The sequence below is a fragment of the Daucus carota genome, chromosome 6 (assembly GCF_001625215.2).
Source record: "Daucus carota subsp. sativus chromosome 6, DH1 v3.0, whole genome shotgun sequence".
Taxonomy (NCBI): Eukaryota; Viridiplantae; Streptophyta; class Magnoliopsida; order Apiales; family Apiaceae; genus Daucus; species Daucus carota.
The window spans coordinates 9184715-9210972 of NC_030386.2; the positions used below are offsets into that span (position 1 = coordinate 9184715).

Consider the following 26258-nt stretch of genomic DNA (forward strand, 5'->3'; position numbering starts at 1 on the left):
CAAAAGCTGAAGGGGCTTCACAATTGATGAAAGAGACTTGCTTTTGAAGGATCTTCTCTTTTGCTTTCCTAGCTGACAGGCTCCACATAATCCATCTTTGGAGAATTCCAGCTTGGGTAGACCTCTTACCAAGTCCTTTTTTACTAACTCATTCAAGGTTTTGAAATTTAGATGAGACAATCTCTTATGCCATAGCCAACTGTCATCTGAGCTTGCTTTGCTGAGAAGGCAAGTGATAGATTCAGACTTTACAGAATTAAAGTCAGCTACATATACATTTCCTTTCCTTTGTCCAATCAGAACCACATTGTTGTCATCTCCTTTGGTGACAACACAGGCTGCAGGAGTGAAATTAACTTTGTAACCTTTGTCACAGAGCTGACTGATGCTAAGCAAGTTGTGCTTAAGACCAGACACCAATGCAACTTCATCAATGATAACATTCTCTTTTGCAATCAAGCCATATCCCATAGTATATCCTTTGCTGTCATCTCCAAAGGTAATGCTAGGGCCAGCTTTCTCCACAAACTTTGTGAGCAGGGAGGAATCACCAGTCATGTGCCTGGAGCATCCACTATCCAAGTACCACAAATTCTTCTTGTGGTTTCCCTGCACACATTTTACAAACAGATCAAGTTGATTTTGGTACCCAAATTGCTTTGGGTCCAGATTTGTTAGTCTTAGCAATCTTTTCCACTTTCTCAACCTTTACCTTGGATTGAATTGATTCAATCTTTGGTTTTGGTTGAGAAATTGGAATATCAACTCTGTTTTCAAACACAGGCCTTTGAGGCATGCATACATTGTTCATTCCATGCAAATTTGAATGAAATTGAGGCATGTTAAAGGCATTAAAATAGGGATTGAACATATATGGCATGTTAGGCTGAGAATAAGGATTGTGAGGCAATAAACCAGGCATCATATTCATAGCAGATAAATTCATGTGAGGAACAGATGTCATAGGAATAGGCAAAGATAAATTAGGAGCAATCACAGTTTTACAATTAGCAGATAAATGATTTACACTACCACACTTACTGCAGGTTTTCCTAAGAGCACTAGCATTGGGAGTGTAATTGGTGTGCTTGTTAACTCCTATTTTGCCATTTCTATTTCCTTTCTTCTTTTTAGTCTCCTCAGATTTATGCTCACTGGTATCCAACTTCTTCTTGTTCTTGTTACTGGAATTAAGAGTGTTATGAACACTATCACTGGTCTCAGAAGAACTATTCTCACCTTTAACAAAATTCTTTTTAACAGGACCATATTTCTTGTTAAGCTTCTTGAGAACACTCTTGTCAACTGATGAGTTTTTGTTCAACTGATGACTCTCATCAGTTGAGACTTTGTTTTTCAACTGATGATCATCATCAGTATTCTCATCACCTGAACTGTTCTCAGATATCTCAAGCACTTTCTTATTCCTCTTCCATTCATTCTCTACAAAGGTCTCTCTACCTTGCATGTTAATGATATTGGTGGAAACATCCCTACCAGATTTCCATTTGGCAATAATCTCTTGTTCCTTATCAAGCTTTCTTATGATCTCTTCTCTTTTCAGAACAACCAAGAGATCATCCTTGGCTGTCTGACACTCAATTTTCAGCTTCTCAAACTCAATAAATTGAGCTTCTAAGACACTGTTTGTATCACTAAGAAAGGTGTTAGCTTCCTTAATTCTACTATTTTCCTTAGTATGAGATTTTAAAGAAACATGCAAATGATACAATTCTGTAGACATTTCATTAATGGTAGCATTGCATTCATCTTTAGTTAACTCAACTAGATTTGTAGTGAATACCTGACTACTGCTTCCAGTGCTTTCTTCTTGATCTGTGGAGTTGGCCATTAGAGCTAGATTGACAAACTCCTCCTCTTCATCAGAATCATCTCCAGCTGCCCAATCATCCTTTGTGATGAATGCTCTTTCCTTTTGTTTGAGAAGTTCATAATATTTCTTTTTGTAGTCAATGTTTTCACTTGACTTCTTCTCAACTTTAGGCTTTCTGCACTCATTTGCAAAGTGACCTGCATTCCCACAGTTGAAGCACTTGAATTTTGATCTGTCTACCATGCTTCTATCAGACTTGGGGTTGCCTTTAAAAGATTTTGCAGAATTAAAATTCTTTTTGAATTTCAGTTTGGAGAATCTTCTTGACAGGAAGGCTAGATGCTCATCAATTCCATCACTTTCTTCACCAGAATCAGCTACTTCTTTCTCTTTTCTTCTTCCTTTGCTTGACTCTGAGCTCTCCTCTTTGACCAACTTCTCAGTTTCTTCAACTTGAGACTTTCCCTTGTCCTTGACAGTATCCTCTAGAGATGCAACTAGAGCCACAGATGAATGCCCTTTCTTTTGGCTTTTCTCAATCTCTTCATCTTGTTCCATTTCAAGCTCATAAGTTTTTAAGGTTCCATACAGTCTCTCTAGAGTGTAGTCTTTAAATTCTTGTGTATTTCTGAGAGAGACTGTCATGGGTTTCCATTCTTTGGGAAGAGCTCTTAAGAATTTCAAGTTTGAATCCTTAACTTGATATACTCTTCCAAAGAGCTTTAGACCATTTAACAGTTTTTGAAATCTGTTAAATGTATCACTCAAACTTTCACCAGCCTTGAAATGGAATGACTCATATTGTTGAATCAGAAGCTGCATTTTGTTCTCTCTCACTTGCTCATTCCCTTCACAGATGGTCCTGATGGTGTCCCAAACTTCTTTGGCACTTGTGCAGCTGATAACACTATCAATCATTTCTTGATCCAAACCATTGAACAGAAGATTCATGGTTTTCTTGTCCTTGTGCACTTCTTCAGTATCTTCTTGAGAATATTCATGGATAGGTTTTGGAATCATCTTACCTACCATGTCTTCACCATCAGCTCCCATACTTGTGCAGACCTTCATGGGGACATGAGGCCCTTTTTCAATGCAGTTCACATAGCTTTCATCAATGGACAACAGATGCAGATGCATTCTCACTTTCCAGTGAAAATAGTTGTCTTTGTCAAGAACAAGAATCTTCACTCCAGCATCCTTCTTTCCCATCTTTCTCTAGCAGTGTTGATCTTTTTCCCTGTTTGTTGGGAACCTAGCTCTGATACCAATTGTTATTTTACACCAACTAAGAGAGAGATTGTAGAAGGGGGGGGGGTGAATACAATCTTTTACAAGTTTAAAAGATTCAAGAATAATATACTAAGAACACAGTAAACAGAAAAACACCAAGTATTAAAAATACGGGTGGATTGAATGATCCACCCGTGAGATTTTATATCGAAGAATCTGTGGATTGTTTACAATTCGCACAGCTGCTGGTTCATCACTCAAAACAAGTTCTAACTCTCAGATTTTTCTCTCAAGTAATTTGAACAAGTTCAACTGATGCTACTAACTTGGTTATATACTCCAAGTTTAACAAAGCTTTTAGCTAGATTACAAAATGCACTCTAATCTAAAAACAATGTTGCACAACTTTGTCTTATGCATGCTTTCTGAGATGTCTTCATCTTTGACCATCATCTTGATTTGATCCAGATTGCACTGCATGAGATAAGTATGTTTCTGCTTCTTCTTTATTTTCCTAATTAGGCTTCCATGTCTATTTTAGTGTAATTCGATCCATGTGATTTGTCAGACTTAAGCTCTAGTCACTTTCAACTGCTCTTTGCTTCATCAGTTGAAAGTTCTGGTTGTTTTCAACTGCTCTTTACTTTATCAGTTGAATGTCCGGCTCATCAGTTGAATGAATTACAGACTCCATCAGTTGAATGTTGTTCCAGTCTCATCAGTTGAATTCCTCAGCATTATCAGTTGAATACTTTGTCTTCAGTTGAATGCTTGATTTTCATCAGTTGAAACATCATCCAGTCTTCATCAGTTGAATAGTTACATCTCATCAGTTGAATATCCTTCACTTAGATAAAATTACATGGCATTGGATATTTACAATTAGCCATCCTATTCTACCCATCCGTTGATAATTCCCAAAGACAAGAAATGTAACAATTACAACTGAAATTTGATAAAGATTCTAAGTAAGACATGTTACAAAATATTTATGTTATCATCAAAATTATTGATTCCTAACAAGAAATATGGTTCTCCCGACCCGACTGCGATCGACAAACCTTAAGCTCCACTTTCAAATCAACTAAATCATTATTCTCCCATCTATCACGTGCCATTCTAAATTTCTTCACTAATTCATTATTTTCATCCAGCATTTGGATCAGTCCATCAACAACTTCTGCATCTACAACCTGACCATCAGCAACATTTACCCAACGCAATCTGTTGTTAACCTCGTTATTAGTATCATATATGTAGAGTTGACAAAATTTCGGTGTGTCGCCGTCATCCGGAATTAGAGAACCAAACACATGATGATTTTGACCGTTGAGGCGGTAAACATATGGTCCTCTGCCCTTGTTTATAGAATGATCTACATTCCCCCCAGCAGATGTAAATGCAAACATTGCATTGTACAGTCTAATACTCCTTTTGAAATCGCGACCTTTTACTTCATCGTTGTACAGTGACAACAGGTAAGCAGGAGTTTGAGGTGTCGGAGGTAAACTGACCTCACCTTTTTTGCAACATATGGAGAAAATCGGAGTTCCTTTAGTAACACCTTTGTTCACACGTTCATCGTGCCAGAGCTGAGCATGGCAGTGAATACACTTGTACGAAGGAGCGCCAAGTGTTGCATACTCCTCGGGTATGTACTGATTAGCACGTGTCTTCTTCTTATTTCCAGAAGACCTGGCACTGTGTTCTTCACCTGTAACATAGTTGATTCGAAATCAATATTTATCGCATTACTACAAAATTCATAATTTACTATGAAGCAACATTCTGACTAACCATTTTCAGATTCTGATGAGCAATCCGGTTCAGAGTTTGTTGGGCCGTGCAAATCATCTGGAAAAAAAAATAATATTAGAATCATAATCTAATTAATCAGATGTAGCAGTGAGCAAATTGTAACAGAAGATTGACAGACCTTCACTGCACTCAGAATCAAACAAACCATCATCTGAGAAGTAGCCACCTTCAGCTGTGGTTTCATCTGTAATTCAAGAAATAATAGTTGGCTTAGTACACTGTCAATTTTTTTAAAACCATATGGAATTCAGAATGTAACCCAACCTTTATCATCGTACAGATTAGGAATGGTCTTCGTTCGGTTGCTGAACTCCTCCTCAAAAAGATTACGACTCCAATCTTTGAGAGGAACATCTTCCCAGTCTTTGTTAATTGCTTTTCCTTTACGTTTGTCTCTTCTGTTAGGCAGGTTTGTAAAAGAGGGTATGTTTGTGATATTCGATAGTGGAGTCCTAGTACATGGCTTCCTGGTACTTAGGGTTGCCGTGTTTGATCCTGCAGTTTTTCAGGAACGTGTAATTATTTTATGGTCAGAAACTGGTTTGCATTATTATTATCTATAATCTAGCCTAATATATGAAAAATCTAGGCTGAATTAGTGTTCCACGGTAATAAACTTGTCGATACCTTGTTCCATAGAACCATGGTCATCAGTCACCGTGCTAATGTTTGTTAAAACAGAAAAGGGACTGTTTTCATTATTCTCATCAAATCTGGTTGCACGTTTGAATACATGTTTTGATTTCCTATATATTAGCTGAAATTAGTGCCAAAACACATAACAATTAAGCATGAAATTAGAATTTGGGCTGAAATGAGACACTCTGCTCAGAAAAATTACAGGTATAAAAGATTACAAATAATGAAACAATATATGCATCAATAGTTTACAGCTAACATCTTATAAAAACACAAATCTCTTATATATGGCATAGTTGTTCAACATGGCCAGGCAACTTATATCAAACAATATACATTCAATACTGGAAATACAAAAGCAAGAGAGTTTTTTTAACATGTATGGCAGGGAGTAGCTGCTGAAGCCTCTGACGTGTCCTTGTTCGAGGATGATCGAACATCCTTATTCATCTTCGTGCATTTTTTTCGCCTTTTCAAAGCTTTATAACCTGCAAAAGATAAGGGAGATTAGAGAACCGTAGTGATGCGTAACAAAAACTAACAAAATCAGTATTCAATTTACGATACCATCTATCATGTCCTCCGAAGTGAAAAGGCGCCATGAACGATCATCATCTTCCTGAATAAAATATGATTAAATTAAAGATCAACATAGTAAGAAACATTTATGAATGTATATATGATCCTGAACAAACCTGGTTCATGGCTTGAACAGAGCTGGGTGCGATAATTTGCCGATTACAAAAGTGATCGTCTTAGCTACAGATTAGGAATGGAGGATGGAGTAAGCTAGTTTTCAAATTTGAAACTGTGTATATTATATGAAGTACAAAAGAAAATGATCCAAGCTTCTCATGTAAGCTCAAACAGCGTACACTTTAGTTAATATTAAATTATATAAGTGCACATGGGTGCAAGAAAGCAAGGTGGCAGTATGTCCAGATGTCAAGCAGTTTGGCAGTTTAGTCGGGCAGTTTAGGCGGTGGCATTTTTGTAATAAAGCAGAACTTCCAGGGCAATTGTATTGGCATGTTTACTGTAGTAATCACGCAGCAGCAACTATAATATAAAGAGATATGTGTGTGTGTGTGTCTATATATATAGTCTTATTCTACTACAAACCCCCTTATTCTACCAACCAAAAACCAAGCTGAAATGTCACTGAATTCTAAAGCACATACCACTAATTTCTCAAACAAACCCATCTTCATCTCCATCTTCACCAACCCCACCCCCGCCTCTGCCTCCATCTCCACCTCCTTCAGCTACGCTTTCGCCGTCACCTACATCATCACCACCTCCACTTCCATGACGCCTACCCCCTCCATAACTGCCGCCTCCGTGTCCATCTTTTTTTAACAACTTCATCTCCACCATCTTCACCAACCCCACCTCCGTCTCTGCCTCCACCTCTACCTCCTTCAGTTCCGTTTCTGTCGTACCTCCATCACCATGCCGCCCACCCCCTCCATAACCACCACTTTCATATCCACCTCCAATATTTCTATCACCACCAAATCCATCCGCTTCTCCACCGCCCCCTCCGTCTCCACTTCAACCTCCGTCACCTCTAGCCTCACCTCCGTCTCCCGAAATTACAAACCCATCCCGTTGTCACTGTCACCGGGTACTTGCTGTTTCACCAATTTCTAAGGCGATAATCACTAATTTATACATCACTAATCGCTAATTTGCATAGCGAAAATCAATAAATATATAGCAGAATATCCCGAATTCTGCAGTAACTTTGTTCACATATGGTTTAGAATGGATTTCGGGTTTCCGATCAAGTATCAATTCAATATAATTAATATTCAAACCAAAAAATCCAAACAAATCGTAACGGATCGGGTATCTATCACATCGGATAAAATTATCATTGTTGTGACCAGATTTTGCTACTAAAAATTATCACTATGATTGCATTCAAAAAATATTAAAAAATATCGCTATGATTAGAGCATCTCCAAAATACTCTTATATAGGCTCTTAACTCAAGATACATATAGGATGATCAAAAATTTAGCTCCAAGAGACTCTTAAAAAGCTTAAGAACTTCTTCTCTCTCCTCTATATTAGGAGCCATGAATAAAATATAGAGAGCATTGTGAGAGTTAACAGTCTTAAAATCACACTATATTACTAAGAGTCATATTTTTTATATTATATTTAAAAGCCTATTAGGAGATTTGCCGGAGATGCTCTTATATCTGTGTATGCATAAAGTTGATTCACTATTTTGAGGAACTCGACTGTTTGAAGAAACCTTTTTCGCGATTAAATGATAACCGTTCAAATGATCTATGAATAACACCGATTATTATGAGAAGGGCAACACTAACATGGTTACTCTATACCAATTTAAGAAATAAAAGTCAAAAGCTTATTATTAGAAGATCAAAAATGGTTATGTATGCATCCATAAATAATTCCCATAAACGGAACTGTCCTCTGCAAGCCCAACTCATTGTGAAATTTATTTAGCCCAACTCATTGTGAAATAATCAAATAAATTGTGGCCCGAATGAACTCCCGGACAATGTGAAAGGTTAAGTTTGACTTGTCTCGTATGATAATATATAATTTCTGTCTTGATCAACCTATGCATACTTTTATAGAAAAACAGCGTGTTTACAATTATTTGTGACTGCTCACAGCCATTTGATCTTCCAATGTTGTGGTGTCCGGTTGCAGAATTTGAAAGAACACCGCAGTTTAAAAATTACACCAGTTTAATATGATTTGGTGACAGTTAATTGCTTAACTTAATCCAGCACTGCATACCCGTGAGTATTACTGCTCCGTCCCAGCCATTTGTTTACAAATGGTTTGAACACGGAGGTCAATGAAATATGTATAAAATAGTGGAAAAGAGATAGAAAAGTGAGTGAAGTGGTGAGACACTGAGACTCGTTAATTTTTTTAATGTATAAAAGTTTAGATAGTAGAATAAAAGTAGTGTCAAAGAGGAACAAAATATGGGAAGTGATGAGCCCATTGACTATTTTTAGTAAGTTTTGAAATGTAAAAAATTAGATAATTTGGGTGAGACATCGAAAAAGGAAAGCGTAAAAGAAATGAAAATACAAGGACATTCTTATCCTTTGAGATGCATGATGAGGCTACTACTGTTTACAATTTGACTTGGCAAATTGGATTATCATTAGTTGTGATTCAAACTAAATGTTGCATATTGCAGATATGCAACCATTGGCAATCCCCACAAGACATTTTTAGAATGTCAACTCTTAAGCCCTATATAAACAACAGAGCCACAAGACATTGTCCAGACCATCCTCACTAACACTACTTAGTTGAGTTTAAGGCTCATCTTATTTGTATTAAGCATTTTTCTTTGGAATAATGGGTGATACTCCAGGAAGCTCAATGCATGGGGTGACAGGCAGAGAGCCTGTTCTGTCTTTCGCGGTCGCTTCACCCATGGTACCCACTGATACCACAGCAAAATTTGATCTACCAGTGGATTCTGAGCACAAGGCCAAAGTGTTCAAGCTTTTCTCCTTGGCCAATCCTCACATGAGGACTTTTCACCTGTCCTGGATCTCTTTTTTTACCTGTTTCGTGTCCACATTTGCTGCGGCTCCCCTAGTCCCAATCATTCGGGACAATCTCAACCTGACAAAAGGGGATGTTGGTAATGCTGGAGTGGCTTCAGTGTCTGGCAGCATTTTCTCTAGGCTTGTAATGGGAGCTGTTTGTGATCTTTTGGGGCCACGCTATGGCTGTGCATTTGTCATTATGCTGACAGCTCCCACTGTGTTTTGTATGTCATTCGTGTCAGATGCCAGCGGATACATAGCTGTGAGGTTCATGATTGGCTTCTCCCTCGCGACATTTGTGACGTGTCAGTACTGGATGAGCACCATGTTCAATGGTAAGATTATAGGCACTGTGAACGGGACTGCAGCTGGATGGGGGAACATGGGAGGAGGAGCTACGCAGTTGATCATGCCTGTGCTCTACAGCGTTATCCAGAATGTAGGAGCAACTCCATTCACTGCCTGGAGGATCGCGTTCTTTATCCCTGGCTGGCTTCATGTGATTATGGGGATCTTGGTGTTAACACTTGGTCAGGACTTGCCCGATGGCAACCTTGGCGCATTACAGAAGACGGGTAATGTTTCAAAAGATAAATTTTCCAAGGTTAGTTATCAAGTACCTTCTCTTCTTAAGCCTCAGTTTTGATACATGAGCTCGCTTTAAGGGAAATTTAATAAACCTGTGTTGTGCATTCAGGTGTTCTGGTATGCTGTCACCAATTACAGGACATGGATATTTGTGTTGCTCTATGGATATTCTATGGGTGTGGAACTGTCCACTGACAATGTCATTGCTGAGTACTTCTTTGACAGGTACTTGTTCTTTTTTTTTATAAAGATTTGTTCAATGTTTGAACAATAACTAACCATTTGGATGTTAAAATCTGTGGCAGATTTGACCTAAAGCTCCAAACTGCTGGCATTATTGCTGCTACATTTGGCATGGCTAATCTTGTGGCTCGCCCCTTTGGTGGATACGCTTCTGATATGGCAGCGCGAAGGTTTGGCATGAGGGGAAGGCTGTGGACTCTTTGGATCCTACAGACTTTAGGAGGCATTTTCTGCATCCTCCTTGGCCGTGCTAATTCCCTTCCCATTGCTGTAACAATGATGATTATCTTTTCCGTTGGAGCACAAGCTGCATGTGGAGCCACATTTGGCATCATTCCCTTCATATCACGTCGATCATTAGGCATCATCTCGGGCATGACAGGTGCTGGAGGGAACTTCGGGTCAGGATTGACACAGCTCTTGTTCTTTACAAGTTCATCGATATCAACAGCAACGGGTTTAACTTACATGGGGATTATGATTGTGGCCTGTACCATGCCTGTGACACTTGTTCATTTTCCGCAATGGGGTAGCATGTTCCTTCCACCTTCAAGAGATATTGTTAAAGGCAGTGAAGAAAATTACTATGTTTCTGAGTGGACTGAAGAGGAGAAGCAGAAGGGCATGCACCAGGGAAGTGTTAAATTTGCAGAGAACAGCCGGTCAGAGCGCGGCCGTCGTGTGGCTTCTGCACCAACTCCTCCTAATGCTACCCCAGACCATGTTTGATAGATATTACCACAGTGACTGTGATTTGCAAGTCGAGAGTTTGATTTATTAGTTTACTAGAGCCATTATGGCATTATAAGGCAAGAGTTTCTACACTCTGCAACCTTTCCCAGCTTCTGCTACTTGTTCTAACTTCTACCTGCCTGATTAGTGATAAGATATAGAAAAGTGTATCAAAAATGTTTTAATTCAGACTTGTTCGCCGGTTTTCAATTAATTGTCAAATTACTGAATCCGTTTTGCGTGGAGAAAATGTAAATCTAATTATATACTCCAAAAGTAAAAAAAAAAGAAAAAAAAGGTAAGTTAATGAAGATAAATACTCCCATTAATTTTTAATGTATGAAAGTGAGATAGCAGAATAAAAATATAAAAAAGTTGGTGAAGTGGTAACTCATTAATTTTTAATGTATGAAAATGAGATAGCGGAATAAAAATAGAATCAAAAGGAAGAAAAGTGGAAATGGTGCCGACTCATTGACTAATTTTGATAAATTTTGAAATGTAAAGAATGAATGGGATATCTCGAAAATGGAACAGTAAAGATTACACAAGGAGTATAAGATTAAATTTATTTGTGGTATACTTTCTGCAGTGACAACAGGTAAACACTGCATTGCATCTCCAGTTCCAACTAAAACTGGAAGGCTAGGTAGCTTTGAACCTTTTATTTTGTATCAAAGCAATGTATCTCCAATCTCATCAAAGTTCAAAAAAGATTATCATAAATATCAAAAATTAAATAGAATTCCAACCACAGCAATGACAAAGTTCCATTCATCTTGAGTTTACTTCCTGATTACATTGGAATATTCTCCAGAACGATAAGTTCTTCTTGACACGAAAATGTAGCAAAATAAAGACAAGGATGCGATAACCAATAACCATAGAAAACAAGACTAGTAGGTTTTCCCACTTGGATTTTCTCTCTGAAGAAGTATCATATACATTCTGAAGCGCTTGATACCCTGAAATGCTTCGTACCTGTCCAACTGCAAAAGAGGTATCAATGTACTCGTTCTCCAGGAGTCCCTGAAACATAAACACAGATAATAAATACTGAGATCAACTCTCTTACTGTCAAAGACAAATTGAAAGAATCCCTAGGAAACATAAGACTGGGGTACATTTGATTGTGAACAGTCGACCATTTTCCCATGTACCACTTCAAATGACAAGGTATTGATATTAATTCAAGTCCCAAATAGGTTATTTGCTTTTAAGTATCCAAAACATTCAGAATGTTTATCTGGTCCCAATTAGATCTTCCCACTCTCACCAAAGCATGGCACTGTGGTAGTATGTCAATTTTTGTAATTATATCTTATACATGATTAGTGTAGTGTGCAAGACACTTTAGAGGGTAGGTCATTAGCAATACTAAACAGAATATAAATATAAATATTTATATAAAGTAATTCTATCGAATAAAAATAAAAATAACAACAAAATATAAATAAATAGAAACTGTTTAATAGCATTATTCTAATATTTTATAATACGACTCTATCTAAAACCAAAATATAAGTAAACGAAACATCACTAAAGTAATATTCTAGTGTTTTCCTACTAATATGTATTTGTTTAAATTAAAAATACAGATATGGGATTAGTAAAATTGGAAATATATTAAAACGGTTAGTAAAAATATACATACATATATATATATAATTTCACATTCGCACATGATATTGAAGAGAATTTAAAAGATTATTAAAAGCAAATAAAAAGTTCAGAATAATACTATATTAAAAATGTAAATAATAATATAATTAAATTTGACTAGTGCTTTGTACTTATTATAATTCTCAAAGTATGTCCTCAAAAATCTATCTTGGAGTGGAGGGAGGACTTCAGAAAATTATAGAATAATTTTTTGAAAAAACTTTTATTTAGTTATACCTGGGCTATGTTGAAACTTAAAACAATTTTAAGTAAAACAATCCTAATTAGAGTTAAAAATATCAAGGGACTATAATAGTAGAATACAAATTATATATGCATTAATTGTACAGTGACAATGACTTGAGAAAAAGAATACAAACTTGTTCTTACCTGGATGGCGTAAGTATGGAATGCAATGTAGGATACTGGATACATCCACACTGGTCCAGGCAAAGCACTTCGAATTCTAAAATAACCGGCAGAAAGCATCATCACCACCTTGAAGACAGAAAAAAGTTAAACAAAATATTAGCACCTTTTAATTACAAAGACCAGATGAACTATCTTTAATTATTATAGTAACTATAGGCTACACAGTAGCACAAGAGAACAATATTTTTCGCAATACACCTACTCAATGTCAAAAAAGTAAAAGATGTGTAGATTCCATGTACAATGAAAATACTTTAGCGCGCACACACACACACACACACACATATATATATATACACACACACATATATATACATATATCACCACAACTCACATGTATGGAAACCAGTGTTAAGATACTCCAGAATATATCTTGCCAAATGGAAGTGATAACCAGTACTAATCCTTCATTTACTAAGAGGCACATGAAGAAATTCAGCACAAAGTACATCAACAATCTGAACTCATCTTGAAGTCCAATCAAAAAATAGAAAACCAAGCTGGATGAAATTGAGATCAGGAACATGAAAGGTATGCTGGAGAAGAGTTGCCCAAGTAAGAAAACTAATGCCCCTGAATGCTGGTTTGATTTCTCACAGGCATATATCTACATGACACATTAGGGCAAGCAATTAGTAAGTAGAAGTGTCAGTTTAGCTTCTTGTATTACAAGTATTTGGAATGAGTTTTACACAACAAATGAAGAAACAAATAAAGAGTTAAATGGCATTTTGGTTACTTAACTGACAAGAAACTCACAATTGGGTCATCCAACTCAAAAAACTTTCAGTCACATCATTATACTATTACTAATTTTCATTCTGGTCACGGACCGTTACACTCCGTTAAAATTTGACGGAAAGTTGATTAAGCTTGGTGACTTGGCTTGAATAAATCCACCGTGGCACGTAGTCACTTGAAATGACGCTTTAGTCACTCAACTGGCTCGAAACTTGCAATTTGGTCATCAAACTGATGAAACTTTCATTCAAGTCACTGACCATTACATTCATTAAAAACTGAAAAGAATCGGACGAAGAGCTCTCCTACAACAACGTCAAATGCTCTCCTACAACACCTCTTTACAATAATATACACACATTTTCCTCAATGATTTCACTCTCAAAAGTTTATCCTTATTAATCTATTGTCATTTTATATATCTTTTGGTTATTGCGGAAAAGTCCGTCAAAAATTTAATGAGTTTTTCCAAAATGGCCTTATGAGTTTGATGATCCGATTGCAAATTTGTAGTCAATTGAGTGATCAAAACGCCGCTTCAGTTGACTGTACATGCCACGATGGATGTATTTAAGTCAAGTCACCAAGCTTAGTAAAACTTTAAAGAGTACAATGATGTGACTAAAAGTTTTTTGAGTTGGATGATCCAATTGCAAGTTTCCGGTCAGTTGAGTGACCAAAACGTCATTTAACCCAACAAATAAATTATGAACGTGTCCAAAGCTACCTATGATCGAAACACATTTCTCCAAAAGTAATAACGGAATCAAATGCCTTGCAACAAATGTAGAAACCAAAACAGAGGGAACTAGGCACCAACTACTTTTAAGACATTTTGGTCTATTTGTTAGTATAGTGGTAACAATTTATTCGGTACACAGCAATAGGATGGATGGCCAGTGACGCACAACATAAGTAATGTGCGTACGACTGAAAATGTATCCTTTTATAATGTATTAAAAAATTATAACTCCGCCCTTCGCAATATAACTGAATTTGGTGACGCATACTTAGGATTGTAACAAAATAAATATTTTGCAAACTAATTGTATTATTATATATTCACAATAAAGATTTTCAACCATCTAAATGAATGCATGCAGGTCAAACTATTTTGCTTTATGTGATTTTGTACCAAATTTACTAAAGTGCAATTAGGTCCTATGGTACTCTGACACGGGTTCAAAGCATACTTGCTTTATAAACATACATTTATATGTTCAACCAAACAGAAAACCAGAGGTTATAGCACTGCAATATTATATACAAGATCCAAAACATGTGTATACTATACATATATGTACGTTAGTGTGTTTGTAAAGATTAATGGAGAAAAGAAGAATTAACATAATAACCTGATAGAATACTTTTGATTGAATTCATTGGCAGGAGATGATTCATTTCCCTTTAGATTGTTGTAGACTATTTCAATTAGTTTTTACAACATAACATTCTTTACAATTAACTTATGGCTAGACCAGGTCAAAAATATATTGTGCTGGATTGTAACAAAATTTGGCTTAAATTAGGCGAACTAGGCGGATTTAGGTGACCCTAGGCATTGGAAACTAAAGCGGTTCAGCCGCCTAGGCAATGCCTTAGCAACTATTGTACAGAGTGTTGGACACGACACATATCCGAGCCTCAGACTCAGAAAATCTAAAATTTGAGGACAAGGCAACACGGGTATGGGTATATGATAAAATATATTTATAATAAGTAAATCAATACACCCCAACAAAAAGAAACAATCGACTCGGATTACACATTAATTTGGAAATGAGTTTGCAAATCAGGCATCTTCTTTATTTTTTTCTCAATTTTCCTTCTTTGTTCTCATATATATATTCTGAATCATTACTTTGACTAATAAGTGTTTTTTGAAGTTAGTCACATATCAGTCAAAACTCAAAAGTAATAAATAAGAGAATAAATTGCAGAGTTTTTGGACAAAATTATACATTTTTAGGACTTTGGTGGTCTGAATCAGAATTACAAATATACAATATGGTTGCCATTATTTTTATATTTCAAAATATTGGATAAATGCCACTTTTTGAGGGAAAAAAAAAGCTACATTTTTTCCTCAGAAAAAGTGGCTCTTACCATCTTTTAAAAAATCAAAATAATGTGTGGCCACCCTATTGCAAATTTGAAATTCCGGCCACCAGAATACTAAAGGAGATAAAATTCAGCCACCATTTTGCAATTTACTCAAAATAAAATGAAATGTTGCAAAAAAATTATGTTATGTTGTATATGTCGGGCATTTTATGATATTTATATAAAGGTTTTGCAGGGACTACACAACTAGTAACATATAGTATCTGAACACATGAAAAATTCATCCTAACTGGCTAACTGTAACCTGTTACCTGATTTAAACATGAACAGAAGACTTACCTTGACTTCTTTCATCTGTGCAGGTGCTCCCGCTATGCTTAATAGCGAAGTAAATGAGATAAATACAAATATTGCCGCCACTCTGGTCTGCAATTTTAGAGATAGTAAATAGATACTCTAAAAACTTGTGAAAAAAACAACTATTTTTATGTATGACAGATGGCAGTCATGCTTTAATTGATATTGTACTGAAGTAAGGAACAAACAACTAATGTATAATATGCTTCCATTCCAAGTGCAATCACTGAACATAGAGCACTGGTAAAAGGAAGCATTTATTTTAGCCTTTAACGTTTTCAGGGCCAGAGATCGGCTAATTTGTCTCTTGCTTACACTTTTTTAATGTGTGGCCCAGTGTATTTGACATCAAATATCTTTGATTTTTCATACTTCTGTCCCTAACAGCCATTGAATTTGGGAGTTGGACACAGTTGACACATATTTCATCCCAATATATAATACTCCATTTTTTAAGCCAGATAGAAAGAAAAGAATATACTTCCAGAATTATGACCAGGACCACCGGGTCCATGCAGACTCATTGCCAAAACCGGTCCGTGTGGAACACAGCCTGTGTATGTCCTGGACTCGTGGTCACTTGCTGTCAGATTGGCCAGTTGTAATATATGAAATTTAAAGTATGGAAAGTGACTAGTGAGAAAGCAGCCCGTTCAGTTAAGGATATACACTTAATCCATACAATTGAACAGTGGAAATTTAAATGATTAAGATCAGGATTTCACAGTCCAACAAGCTCAATCAAGCAGGTGATTTTTACAATAACTTCAATTGGAAATATAAAGAAAAAATTTAGCATATGATTATCACAACTTCCGTTAGATCTACAAGTATCAACAATCAATATTTCGCATTTACTTTTTTTCCCACAAAATTTCATATATAGTAGTAAGTCCTTAGAAGGAACAAACTTACCACAACAGATGACAAGGAATGCCCAAGACCAGAAAAAACAGTACCAATGCAGAGTGTAAGAAGCATATAAAGAATCAGTCGAAGCCAATAATATTTCCACTCTCTTGACATTATTAACAGTGATCTCCAGGTCAAGACTAAAGTACGCATACCACTGCTAGCTTTTCCCTTGCTTTTCAGGGACGGCCCTTCCTGTGGCAATAAGTGCATGTTAAGTTTGTCTTTCAACTTCGGAGGATAATTATTTCTGATGAGCAACACAAAAAACATCAAGTTATTGACTTCATCATGAAGTAAGCTTGTTCAGGCTAAAGATTGCTCATTAGCTAGGTCGTTTTTAGTAAAGACGTTTAGTCTAAAGGGATACAATTTTAACAATATTCAAAGAATTTTTCAATCTGCCGCGTTTCTTGCTAAATGCTGTTCTTCCAAATATATATAAAGGAAATTTAATTGGGGGAAGAGATGAATACATCATACACTGATAAAGAATTGAACAGACATCACAAAAACCATTCAAGGACTGAAAAAAACAAAAATTAAGCATCAGGTTCTGATATTCGACTTCTAAATTCTCCTTCCAAACAATAATGGGGACTGGGAACAGGATTTTGGGTTTATTATTCCATTAACTACTTCATCTATGAAAGAAAGTGCGGAGAAGGAATAAAACCACAAATATATACAGAGAGATTATTGCAAGAGGCAGTGAACTGACAAACTTCAAAGGGGTAATGAAGTGTATGAGTGAAATGAATAACACGCAGGAAAATGATAACTACTTGAATAGATCCATGGTCACTTACCTAGTTGAGTATAACACAAACACATCAATTGTATAATAACGGTACCTTTTCTGTTAGATTCAGTATCATCGTCTCAACTGCAGCAGCATCTTCTGATGACTTATAAGTTGCTTCAAGAGTACGTATTGCAACAGCTGTGTCCATATTAACCGAGGAAAAATCTCCATTATCATCCTGTCAAGAAATAAAGTGCATCATGAAAATAAGAGACAGACAAAATAGAATTTAATTTTTAAAAAGAAAACTATGTTCTGGTTTGTAGTATGTTGAAGGGTCTTAAACATACATATAATGTCCACAAATCAGTAGCAATAGAACAAAGAAATATAAAACTACTGTTGAACTTATAATTGTAGTCTTTTGGTAGATACAGCAGATGATATGACAGAAGCAATTGTAGTGCTAAAGTTAATTAACTGTGAACATACAAGAGTTTAAGCTCAACAAGGATAATGCTGGGGGTAGATACCTGCCAATTTTTGCACATTGCAATGATTCTGTCAAAATCTGTGTTTATTGCGCGCAGAAAGTGATCAGAAGGACTTTGCATGATTGGGCAGGGAAATCCGGCATTTGAGAAGTGCTAAAAAGAACAAAGAGAAATTAACATCTACAACACGGAACACTGAAAACAAATCTGAATTGAAAGCATGTGATTATTGTTTTCTCATCAAATTTAAAAATACAGTATACAAATTAAAATAGTTGTAGAAACTAATAATGCTGTGCAGTAATTTGATGACATGATGACGTTTAGTATTAAAACAAGCATTATGTTTATAGATTGAAAGAAAGCCAAATTATGCATCAAGACAAGGATATGTGAATGACATGTACAGATACATTACCTGCAGACAAGCCAATGTTTCTCCAAAAAACAATGTATTTCCATTTGAAAGCAAACAAATTCGATCAAAGAGGCCAAACACTTCTGTGCTACTCTGGTTAAGGCTGAATAATAGTGTACATCCTGTACTGGCTAGCTTCTTCAATGTTACCATCATTAGAAGAGCAGAGACACTGTATAGATAGATATTCTAGGTTTAGTTTAAACTCAAAGAAAGTTCACAAAAACACATTAAGCAAGATGAAGCAATGCCCAACACAGTAGATCTTCTAAATATTTAGTTAACATACATGACATTAAAGTCCATCACAGTAAATTTAAGGATAAACCAATCTCCAACTCACTTCACATGCACAGTCCGTTTATCAAAAAAGAAAAACAGAGGGAGAGATCATAAGACCAAGGTAAAGCATAATTACACTAGGGAAAACATAAGACGGGAAATCCATGAGTTTGCTTTGTTAGCAGAAGGAAAAGAAGTGTAAGCATAAATATTAATAGATGTTCACTAAGACAACCGAAAAATTATTAAACGAGTATACAAAGAACGAGAGATTTAATTAATTTACGACAGAGGAAATATAGAGGGAAATATGGTTTAAGAGTTTGTTAGAGTGCAAGAGCGTAGAGGGAAACTGACTTAAGCTGATATGGGCATTTGAGACATTTCCATGTAATGATTCTGTTAGGTTTCTGTTGTATTTAATTCGTGATAGAAACGTAAAGAAATAGACCTGAGTCATTATGGTATTGGAGTATTTTTTCGAGTAAATTTAAACCTTTACATCATTGATTTTTGTGGTGTCAGAGCTTGATATCAACGTTAATCGCAACCGGAGGGAGATCTACATTTGCCGATATGTGGAATCATTGGTTCCTGCATCTATCTGACAGTCCTGCTTTGATTAGTGTATCAAAACTTTAAGGATCGAGTGATTATTGTACTTGGAGGCGATTAGTTGAGATTCAATTATCTGCAAAGAGAAAGCTAGGGTTTGTCTAGGGTACAGTTGCATGAGGCATTACCTATGAAACTGATGCAATTCAATGGGATACCTTTAACAATCTGATAATCTCCAAGAATCGCAACAATGTTTCTGATTAAATTTGTAATCTATACTATTTTCCAATTCTGCATTTGTGGTATGGGTTCACTTCGAGAGTAGTTCTCTCTTACGAATGGCTCATGAAACCACAAGTCAAAGGATCTATTTGCTATCAAGCAAAATAAAATGACTCTCTCTGAGTACAATTGTGCACCCTTTATCTCAGTTCATGCATCAGCCTAGCCACCACAGTTCCCAGGTATTTACTTGGTACATCTGGTTAAGGCATATTGCTGGCATCTTCCTCAGCTGCAGAGACCACAAGTCCACAACTTATGGTGATAGTGATTGGGTTCCCCAATAGGCGCTCAACAACTGGTTTCGTATTTTACTTGGAGCTCTCCTATTTCCTAGAAAAGTAAGAAGCAATCTCTTGTTGCTAGAAGCACTGTTGAAGCTGAATACGCGCAATGGCTCATGCAGCCTAGATGAATGCCTTACTCAAAGACATGGCCCTGTCTAATCTCCATCTTACTCTACTCAAATTTAATAATATTGTTGCATTGTCCATTGCTGTTAATCTAGTATTCAACATAAAAAGCACAATGAGTTAGACTATCATTACATTCGTGTCAAGGTCAAGGAGTGTTATATCACCACTAAGCACGTCTCTCCACACTCTCGGCTAACTGATATCTACTTTTTTATCAAATACCATAATGACTACAGTACTAATTAAATAGAAAAAAAATTATTTTCACTTGGAAATTGTAAAAAGTGATCTTTAGTTCATTACTTTATCACCCAAACACTTAGTAATATACAAATGTATATTCTGCCTTTGTGTCGAAAAATGGTTCACGAGGAGCCTATAATTTGGGTAATAGTTAACCTTAGTAAATTAATGGCGAGAGGAGTGGAACACGAACAGTTCCTATACTACAGTTGTCATAGACTAGTTATAATTCCTCTATAATAGTTGGACACCAGTGTTAACTTCTATGTTCTCCAGATGTAATATGTTTCTTTTTGACATTGTCCAACAAAGGTTAGAATTAACAGAACACTCTTGGTGATTGCAGATGTAGTGCATTATAGCTCTCTGTAGTTGCAAATGTACTGTATTATTGCACCAAAAAAATACATAACTATAAAAAAAATTGCCATAAATGGCACAAACCCTATCTAGTAACAAATCTAATACTTGTCTTTGGTCTTTGCTAGTACTTCCATTTTACCATCCCAGCCTATAAATTAAAGAATAATGCAGGATTAAAATACAAACATAAACCTTGTAAAGGCCAGAGTCTAATTGTTGAATAAGACGGCCTGAAGTACAAATCTAAAATTGCATGGTATAAAGGACAAGGACTGAGGGGCAGAGAGCAGTTTTTAACCCAAAATACATAATCTCCCAAAAATCAAGTAATTATTCGAGAAAGCCTGATGTGTTGATATTACTTTTTAGCTGTGAAATTTGTTGAAAAAGCTCCTATTATTTAGTAATTAAGTGAGCAAGTCAACTCAACGTATGGAAAATCAACCACGATTCACTACCTCTTGGATTCCCAGCTGGCAAAAGACCCCCAATCACACAGATATATGAAGAACTTACAGAGAGAAATTTTTCACCCAAAATACAAAATCTCCAAACAATCAAGTAACTGATGGAGTTTTAAGTTATTAACTAGTGAGCAATTAAACTCAATGTATGGCAAATCAACCACAATTCACTACCCCTTGGTTTCTCAGCTGGCAAAAGTCTTATAATTAATTGGTATATCCATGGTAGATATCAACATATATCGGAGTACTAGTTAGGGAGAATGCGCAAATGATCTAGGAATCATTTCAACAAAGAAACTTGAGGAAGATCCGAATATTACCACATTTCTGCACAAACATCAGTTAAGGGGCACTAGTCACTAGGTTCTATAGATATTTTAAGAAAGTAATAATCTCTGCAAAAGTTACGTATGCAGAAGCACAAAATGTAATTATGATGTAAGCTATTATGCAGCGAATTTGTTAAATATAAAGCTGGTTGATGAAAGCTTTAGGACTACAATTACATTATTTCCTTGGAGGTCTCACTAGATAACTTTTAACTAGTAAGCACATATGAAATCCATAGGGTAGGGCAAACCTGTCAAGATGGTAAAGAGGCTCATCAATAAATAAGACATGTGGTCTCATCACAAGTTCCCTGGCAATGCTGACACGCCTTCTCTCGCCACTAGGAAGACCCTTCATGAAACAATGGCCACCTATAAGTTTGTTTGCATAGTCTCCTAGAGACATTGCAAGGATGGCATCCTCAACCACGTTCTTTTTCTGAAAAAAGAATCCAGGAAGCTGAAGCAGTGCTGAATAGTAAAGGAATTCGCGCACAGTAAGGGACCCAATTAGTGTGGTTTGCCTTTCAACAAACCCCTGAGAAGTTTCAAAAGGAACAAGTTAAAAGAAAATTTCACTTGATGAAATAAAAATATTTATAATCCTTGAAAAAAGTAATATAGCATTGAATTATAGCTCCTGTCTGGACTACAGACGTAACCTTCCTCCTCAATATTAACATGAGTAGAATAAACTTATTAAATAATATCTGTTGTAGTGGACCTAGAATTTACTAAATATACGGTCATCATATTCCAAAAAGCGAGATGACTTGATTATATACTACAGTTAAGAGTAGCTTTGCTGACTGAACTATATATACAACACAATAACACCACCACTTCTTATCTGTTAGACAAAGAAAAGTAGCAGATGAGATGAATACTACTAACTAGACTCCAGTTATGCCTAAAGAAAAGGAAATATAAGAAAAATAGTATCCTTGAAGGATCTACTTTGTATTCAACTTACTCAAGTTACAACAAAATTGTAACAATAACAGTTTTATATTTTCAAGGGCAGTCCGACTTATCAACATCTGTTGAAATGGGAGGTAGTATTTAGCAGCGACTAAAGGTTATTGTTTGTTGGTGAAAGTATTGTAAATCCGTATACTAATCTATTAAGACCTTTCGGTATTTTCTTTTGTGAGAGGAAAAAGTGGAAAGGAAAACAAAATAGAATAAAATTTGTCGAGTCTTATGTCTAGATCAACATGGTTAGTTACTAATTCCAAAGTTTAAGTACCTTCACCTGTTATATTTTTGGGATTTTTTTGTTTTTGAAAATGTGTATTCAATTAGAATTTTATAATATGTATTAAAATCTTCAAATATTCAATTAGAATTTCAAATTATCCTAAAAATCTGATAATATTCAATCAGGATTTTAAATTATGCTTAAAAGTCAGGAGGTATTCAAGTATTCAGAAACTGATGGATTTTTTTGGACTTTATAAAATGGGAGATTTTGGCGGATTGTTCAGTACATTTATGTTTCTAGAAATCCCTCCGTAATCCATGAGATCTCGATTGATTATGCTTAAATTCTAAGGACTCTATATCAACTCACATTTTAGCTAATTTAGCAACAAAAAAAAAAACTCACATTTTAGCTCAAATTCGCTAGACTCCGCAAAATATCAAAATCATCTACAATAAATTGAAGTATTGTAATCAATACATTAAAATATACATGTAAGGAACTAAAAAAAACCGCAAATAAACTCAAACACCAATCGACTGAACAAATAAATATTTCAGCTTTAATAGAATAAGTAGCTTATAACCCACGCAATGCATGGATGACTTATAGTATTTTTTCTATTATTTATTTTAATATTTATTTTTATTTTATAGATACGTGTATGACATCTTAATATGCATTTTTTTTATTCAAATATATTCTTATATAATTAATAACGTGTTTGAGTCGATATATATTTTTAGTTGAGTATATGAAATAAATATAAACTTGTTTGATAAGTTTCTAAGAGTTAAATCCGTCTAGTCCTCTCATCCGACTGGCCAAACCTGGCCTTTGCAGTATTGAGATGACACATTCACAAATGTATCACCAACCTTCACTGCATAGACTGTATCATAGAAACATGCAGTAGTGCCATTGACATTTTGGCAAGAACAAGGTACAGGTCTAGGTAGTCTTGTTTGTTGCTATCTGTGATGTTGCATTCACGGAGTAATAAACTGCAAGTTGATCTTTCAGGATCATTTTTGAGTGGTAATTCTTTAGGGTTTTTGTACAAAACGTGAGTTGATGAGGTGATGGAGAAGATAGCTAGTGTTTAGAGATGAAAGACAAAGAGGGGTTTGATCCAGGACCAGGAGTTGGATACATTTTTTTGGAAAAATACGAAAGTTGCATTCAGTTGAAAGATATTTTCTCAAATATTTTCAAAAGATGGTAAAATTATAAAAAAAAAAAAAAAAAAAAAAACTAACTAAAAGTAGTATTTTTTTTTTTTATAAATACCCTAATAAATAAGATCCATTAAATTATGTTATAAACTAGAGAGGTCCGTGAATAGACCCAAATATTGAGGATGTTTATATGTATTTTAGTTCTAATGAAAAAGATAATTAAAACACGTTCAAAATTAAAATGGCCCAACCGACCAAAATTTTTAATGACCCAAATAACAACCAAAACTCTCAATGTTTCGGTTTTAATAATATATATATTATAGGCATATATACTTTCAGCATAGCTAGCATTCTGAAAAACCTCCGAGCAAATTGTAGCCTTTAGCAATGCTTAACTCAATATTTCCCACAAATCATTACTAAGAGATAAAAGCATCCATCTGTTGATTTTCTAAATATCTGAATCGAATATTCAGTTTTTACTAGATGTATGCAACAGCTTTCCCACACTTTATAGAGCAATGTTTGGTTGCTCAAGCCAAAGCCAATAGTTACCAAAGCCAAGCAGCTTCCAAGAGTTGGCCTTGCTTTAGTAGAAATTTTATATACAGATCATATATACCTACTAAACATAGAGAAGAGAGGCTCAACAGAACCTAATTATATATATATATATATATATATATATATATATATATAATTGACACGTATCAGATAAGAACTTACATAGGATCCATATGGAAGGTCTGACTTGGCACCATTCACAAAAACCTCACCATACATTTTGGCTGAATCTTCCAACCTTCCTAATTAGAAGGAAAACAGGTGTTTTTAGATTTGAGCAGGAAAATCTTATGCATAAATATGACAGCTAATATTGCTATTTCGTTCTTCAAACCTGCAAGAGCTCTTAAGAGCGTCGTTTTCCCAGACTTTGCAGGGCCCATGATTACAGTCATTGTCCCGGGCAAAGCATAACCGTTCGAACTTTTCACAACCCTATCAGAATACTTCCTTTTCCCCTTTACAGTAACTGTCAAATCCTTCCATGCTACTGACGCACCTGCGATCTTTCTTGCAATAACTGCCCCCTCGGGCAATGGAGGTGATGGCAATGACCCACTATTAAGCTTAGACAAAGCCGGGGATGCTGGTGTGGTTGCGGCATTAATGGAATCACCACCCTCCTCCAACCTAACCTCGATATCATTATCATCCCAGTCAGGCGAATCCTCAAACGATATTGGGTGTCCAAGAGCACCAGGTTTGCGTAAATAAAAGAAATTACTCGAAGGCACTCTGCTTGCAGGACTACTAGCAGAAGACGAGGAAGACCTATAGTTATCCGATTGAGACTGGATTTCTTCCATTCAACTTTCTACCCACATAAGATATCTTACCAAAAATTCCAATCTACAACCAGATTTGCTTCTTCCTGAGAAGAAAGAAAGTAAAGCTATGATAAATGTACCAGAGAATAAAACTGAACATTCAGCAACAAACATTTCAAAAAAAAAAAAGACTTTCCTCTGCATTATCATATTATTTACTCAAAGGGGCCCTATTCCCTTATGAATTTCTTCTCTTCCATACAGTAATGATTAATCAGCAAACTGAATTTTAAAACAAGTTACCTGAAACGGATTTAAGATTCAGCTGAAAATAAACAACACACTATGAAGGCAAGAAGCAGTGAAGCTTGAAGTAGAGTGAGCAAGACAAGAAATATAAAAAAGCAAGCATCAAACTGAAATGGGTAACCTAAGAAACTTGCACAGTGGAAGTGTGGAACAGAGAAACTAACCTGGATCTGAGTGGAGCAAGTAGACAGTGAAACCTAACATTTTTTCTCACCGTCTTTATTTATTACATTACACCTCTATTCTAAAAGTCGGTGACCGTAACTCGCTCAACTGATTAGATCTCTCATTAATCACTGATCAATCCGATTAATCCCCGATTAATTCTATTAATCTCCGATTAAATCTTGTTCCATAATTTCACCGATTAAGTCCGATTCTCGCTTTTTACGGGGCATTACACAGCAACTACGCTTTTCAGCGTTTAGATATTTATCTCCTTGGCATTCTTTTTTCAGAAGCAATACTACTTTTTTTATCGAAAAATATGTGAAGAAATATTTGATAAATTTATAACTTATTTGAAAAGTTTATAAATATTTTTCTCAATAGCAACTCCTCAGCAGTACTCTCTAATTTATTGTTTTATATATAGGTGATTTTTAATTTTTTAGCTCATAATTTTATTTACTTTGACTATATAATAAAAATATTTTTTAAAATGACTTTTTTTGAAATAATTATGTTTATTATATTTTTGTTAAAAAAATTTAAAGGATTTCTTTTACAAAATAATTACAAACATAAAAATTGTGCAAAATGTCTAATGAATTATAAAATAAAATACAGGGAGTATATTTTACCTGTATATTATTATTTTT

At 35.4% G+C, this 26258-nt stretch overlaps 2 protein-coding genes across 4 annotated transcripts; one reads left to right on the forward strand and one right to left on the reverse strand.

Moving 5' to 3' along the window:
- The first annotated feature begins 8794 nt into the window (after positions 1-8794).
- LOC108225575 (high affinity nitrate transporter 2.4) lies at positions 8795-10857 on the forward strand. The gene is made up of 3 exons (XM_017400473.2): positions 8795-9688; positions 9782-9897; positions 9978-10857. The coding sequence occupies exons 1-3, from the start codon at positions 8888-8890 to the stop codon at positions 10642-10644; spliced, it is 1584 nt and encodes a 527-aa protein (XP_017255962.1). The 5' UTR covers positions 8795-8887; the 3' UTR covers positions 10645-10857.
- A 486-nt stretch (positions 10858-11343) lies between these two features.
- Positions 11344-25716, reverse strand: LOC108192782 (ABC transporter G family member 3). Of its 3 annotated transcripts, none has more exons than XM_064079412.1 (12): positions 25602-25716; positions 24696-25232; positions 24524-24603; positions 21664-21950; positions 18473-18644; positions 18094-18207; positions 17670-17798; positions 16819-17010; positions 15886-15972; positions 13076-13348; positions 12700-12807; positions 11344-11676 (listed from the first exon to the last, which is right to left on the reverse strand). In XM_064079412.1, the coding sequence occupies exons 2-12, from the start codon at positions 25165-25167 to the stop codon at positions 11422-11424; spliced, it is 2169 nt and encodes a 722-aa protein (XP_063935482.1). In that variant the 5' UTR covers positions 25168-25232; positions 25602-25716; the 3' UTR covers positions 11344-11421. The 3 variants fall into 3 exon arrangements, with proteins under 3 accessions (XP_063935482.1, XP_063935481.1, XP_063935483.1); XM_064079411.1 differs by lacking the exon at positions 25602-25716 and adding an exon at positions 25432-25588; XM_064079413.1 differs by lacking the exon at positions 25602-25716 and adding an exon at positions 25321-25553 and having other exon boundaries at positions 24696-25228.
- Positions 25717-26258: the final 542 nt, after the last annotated feature.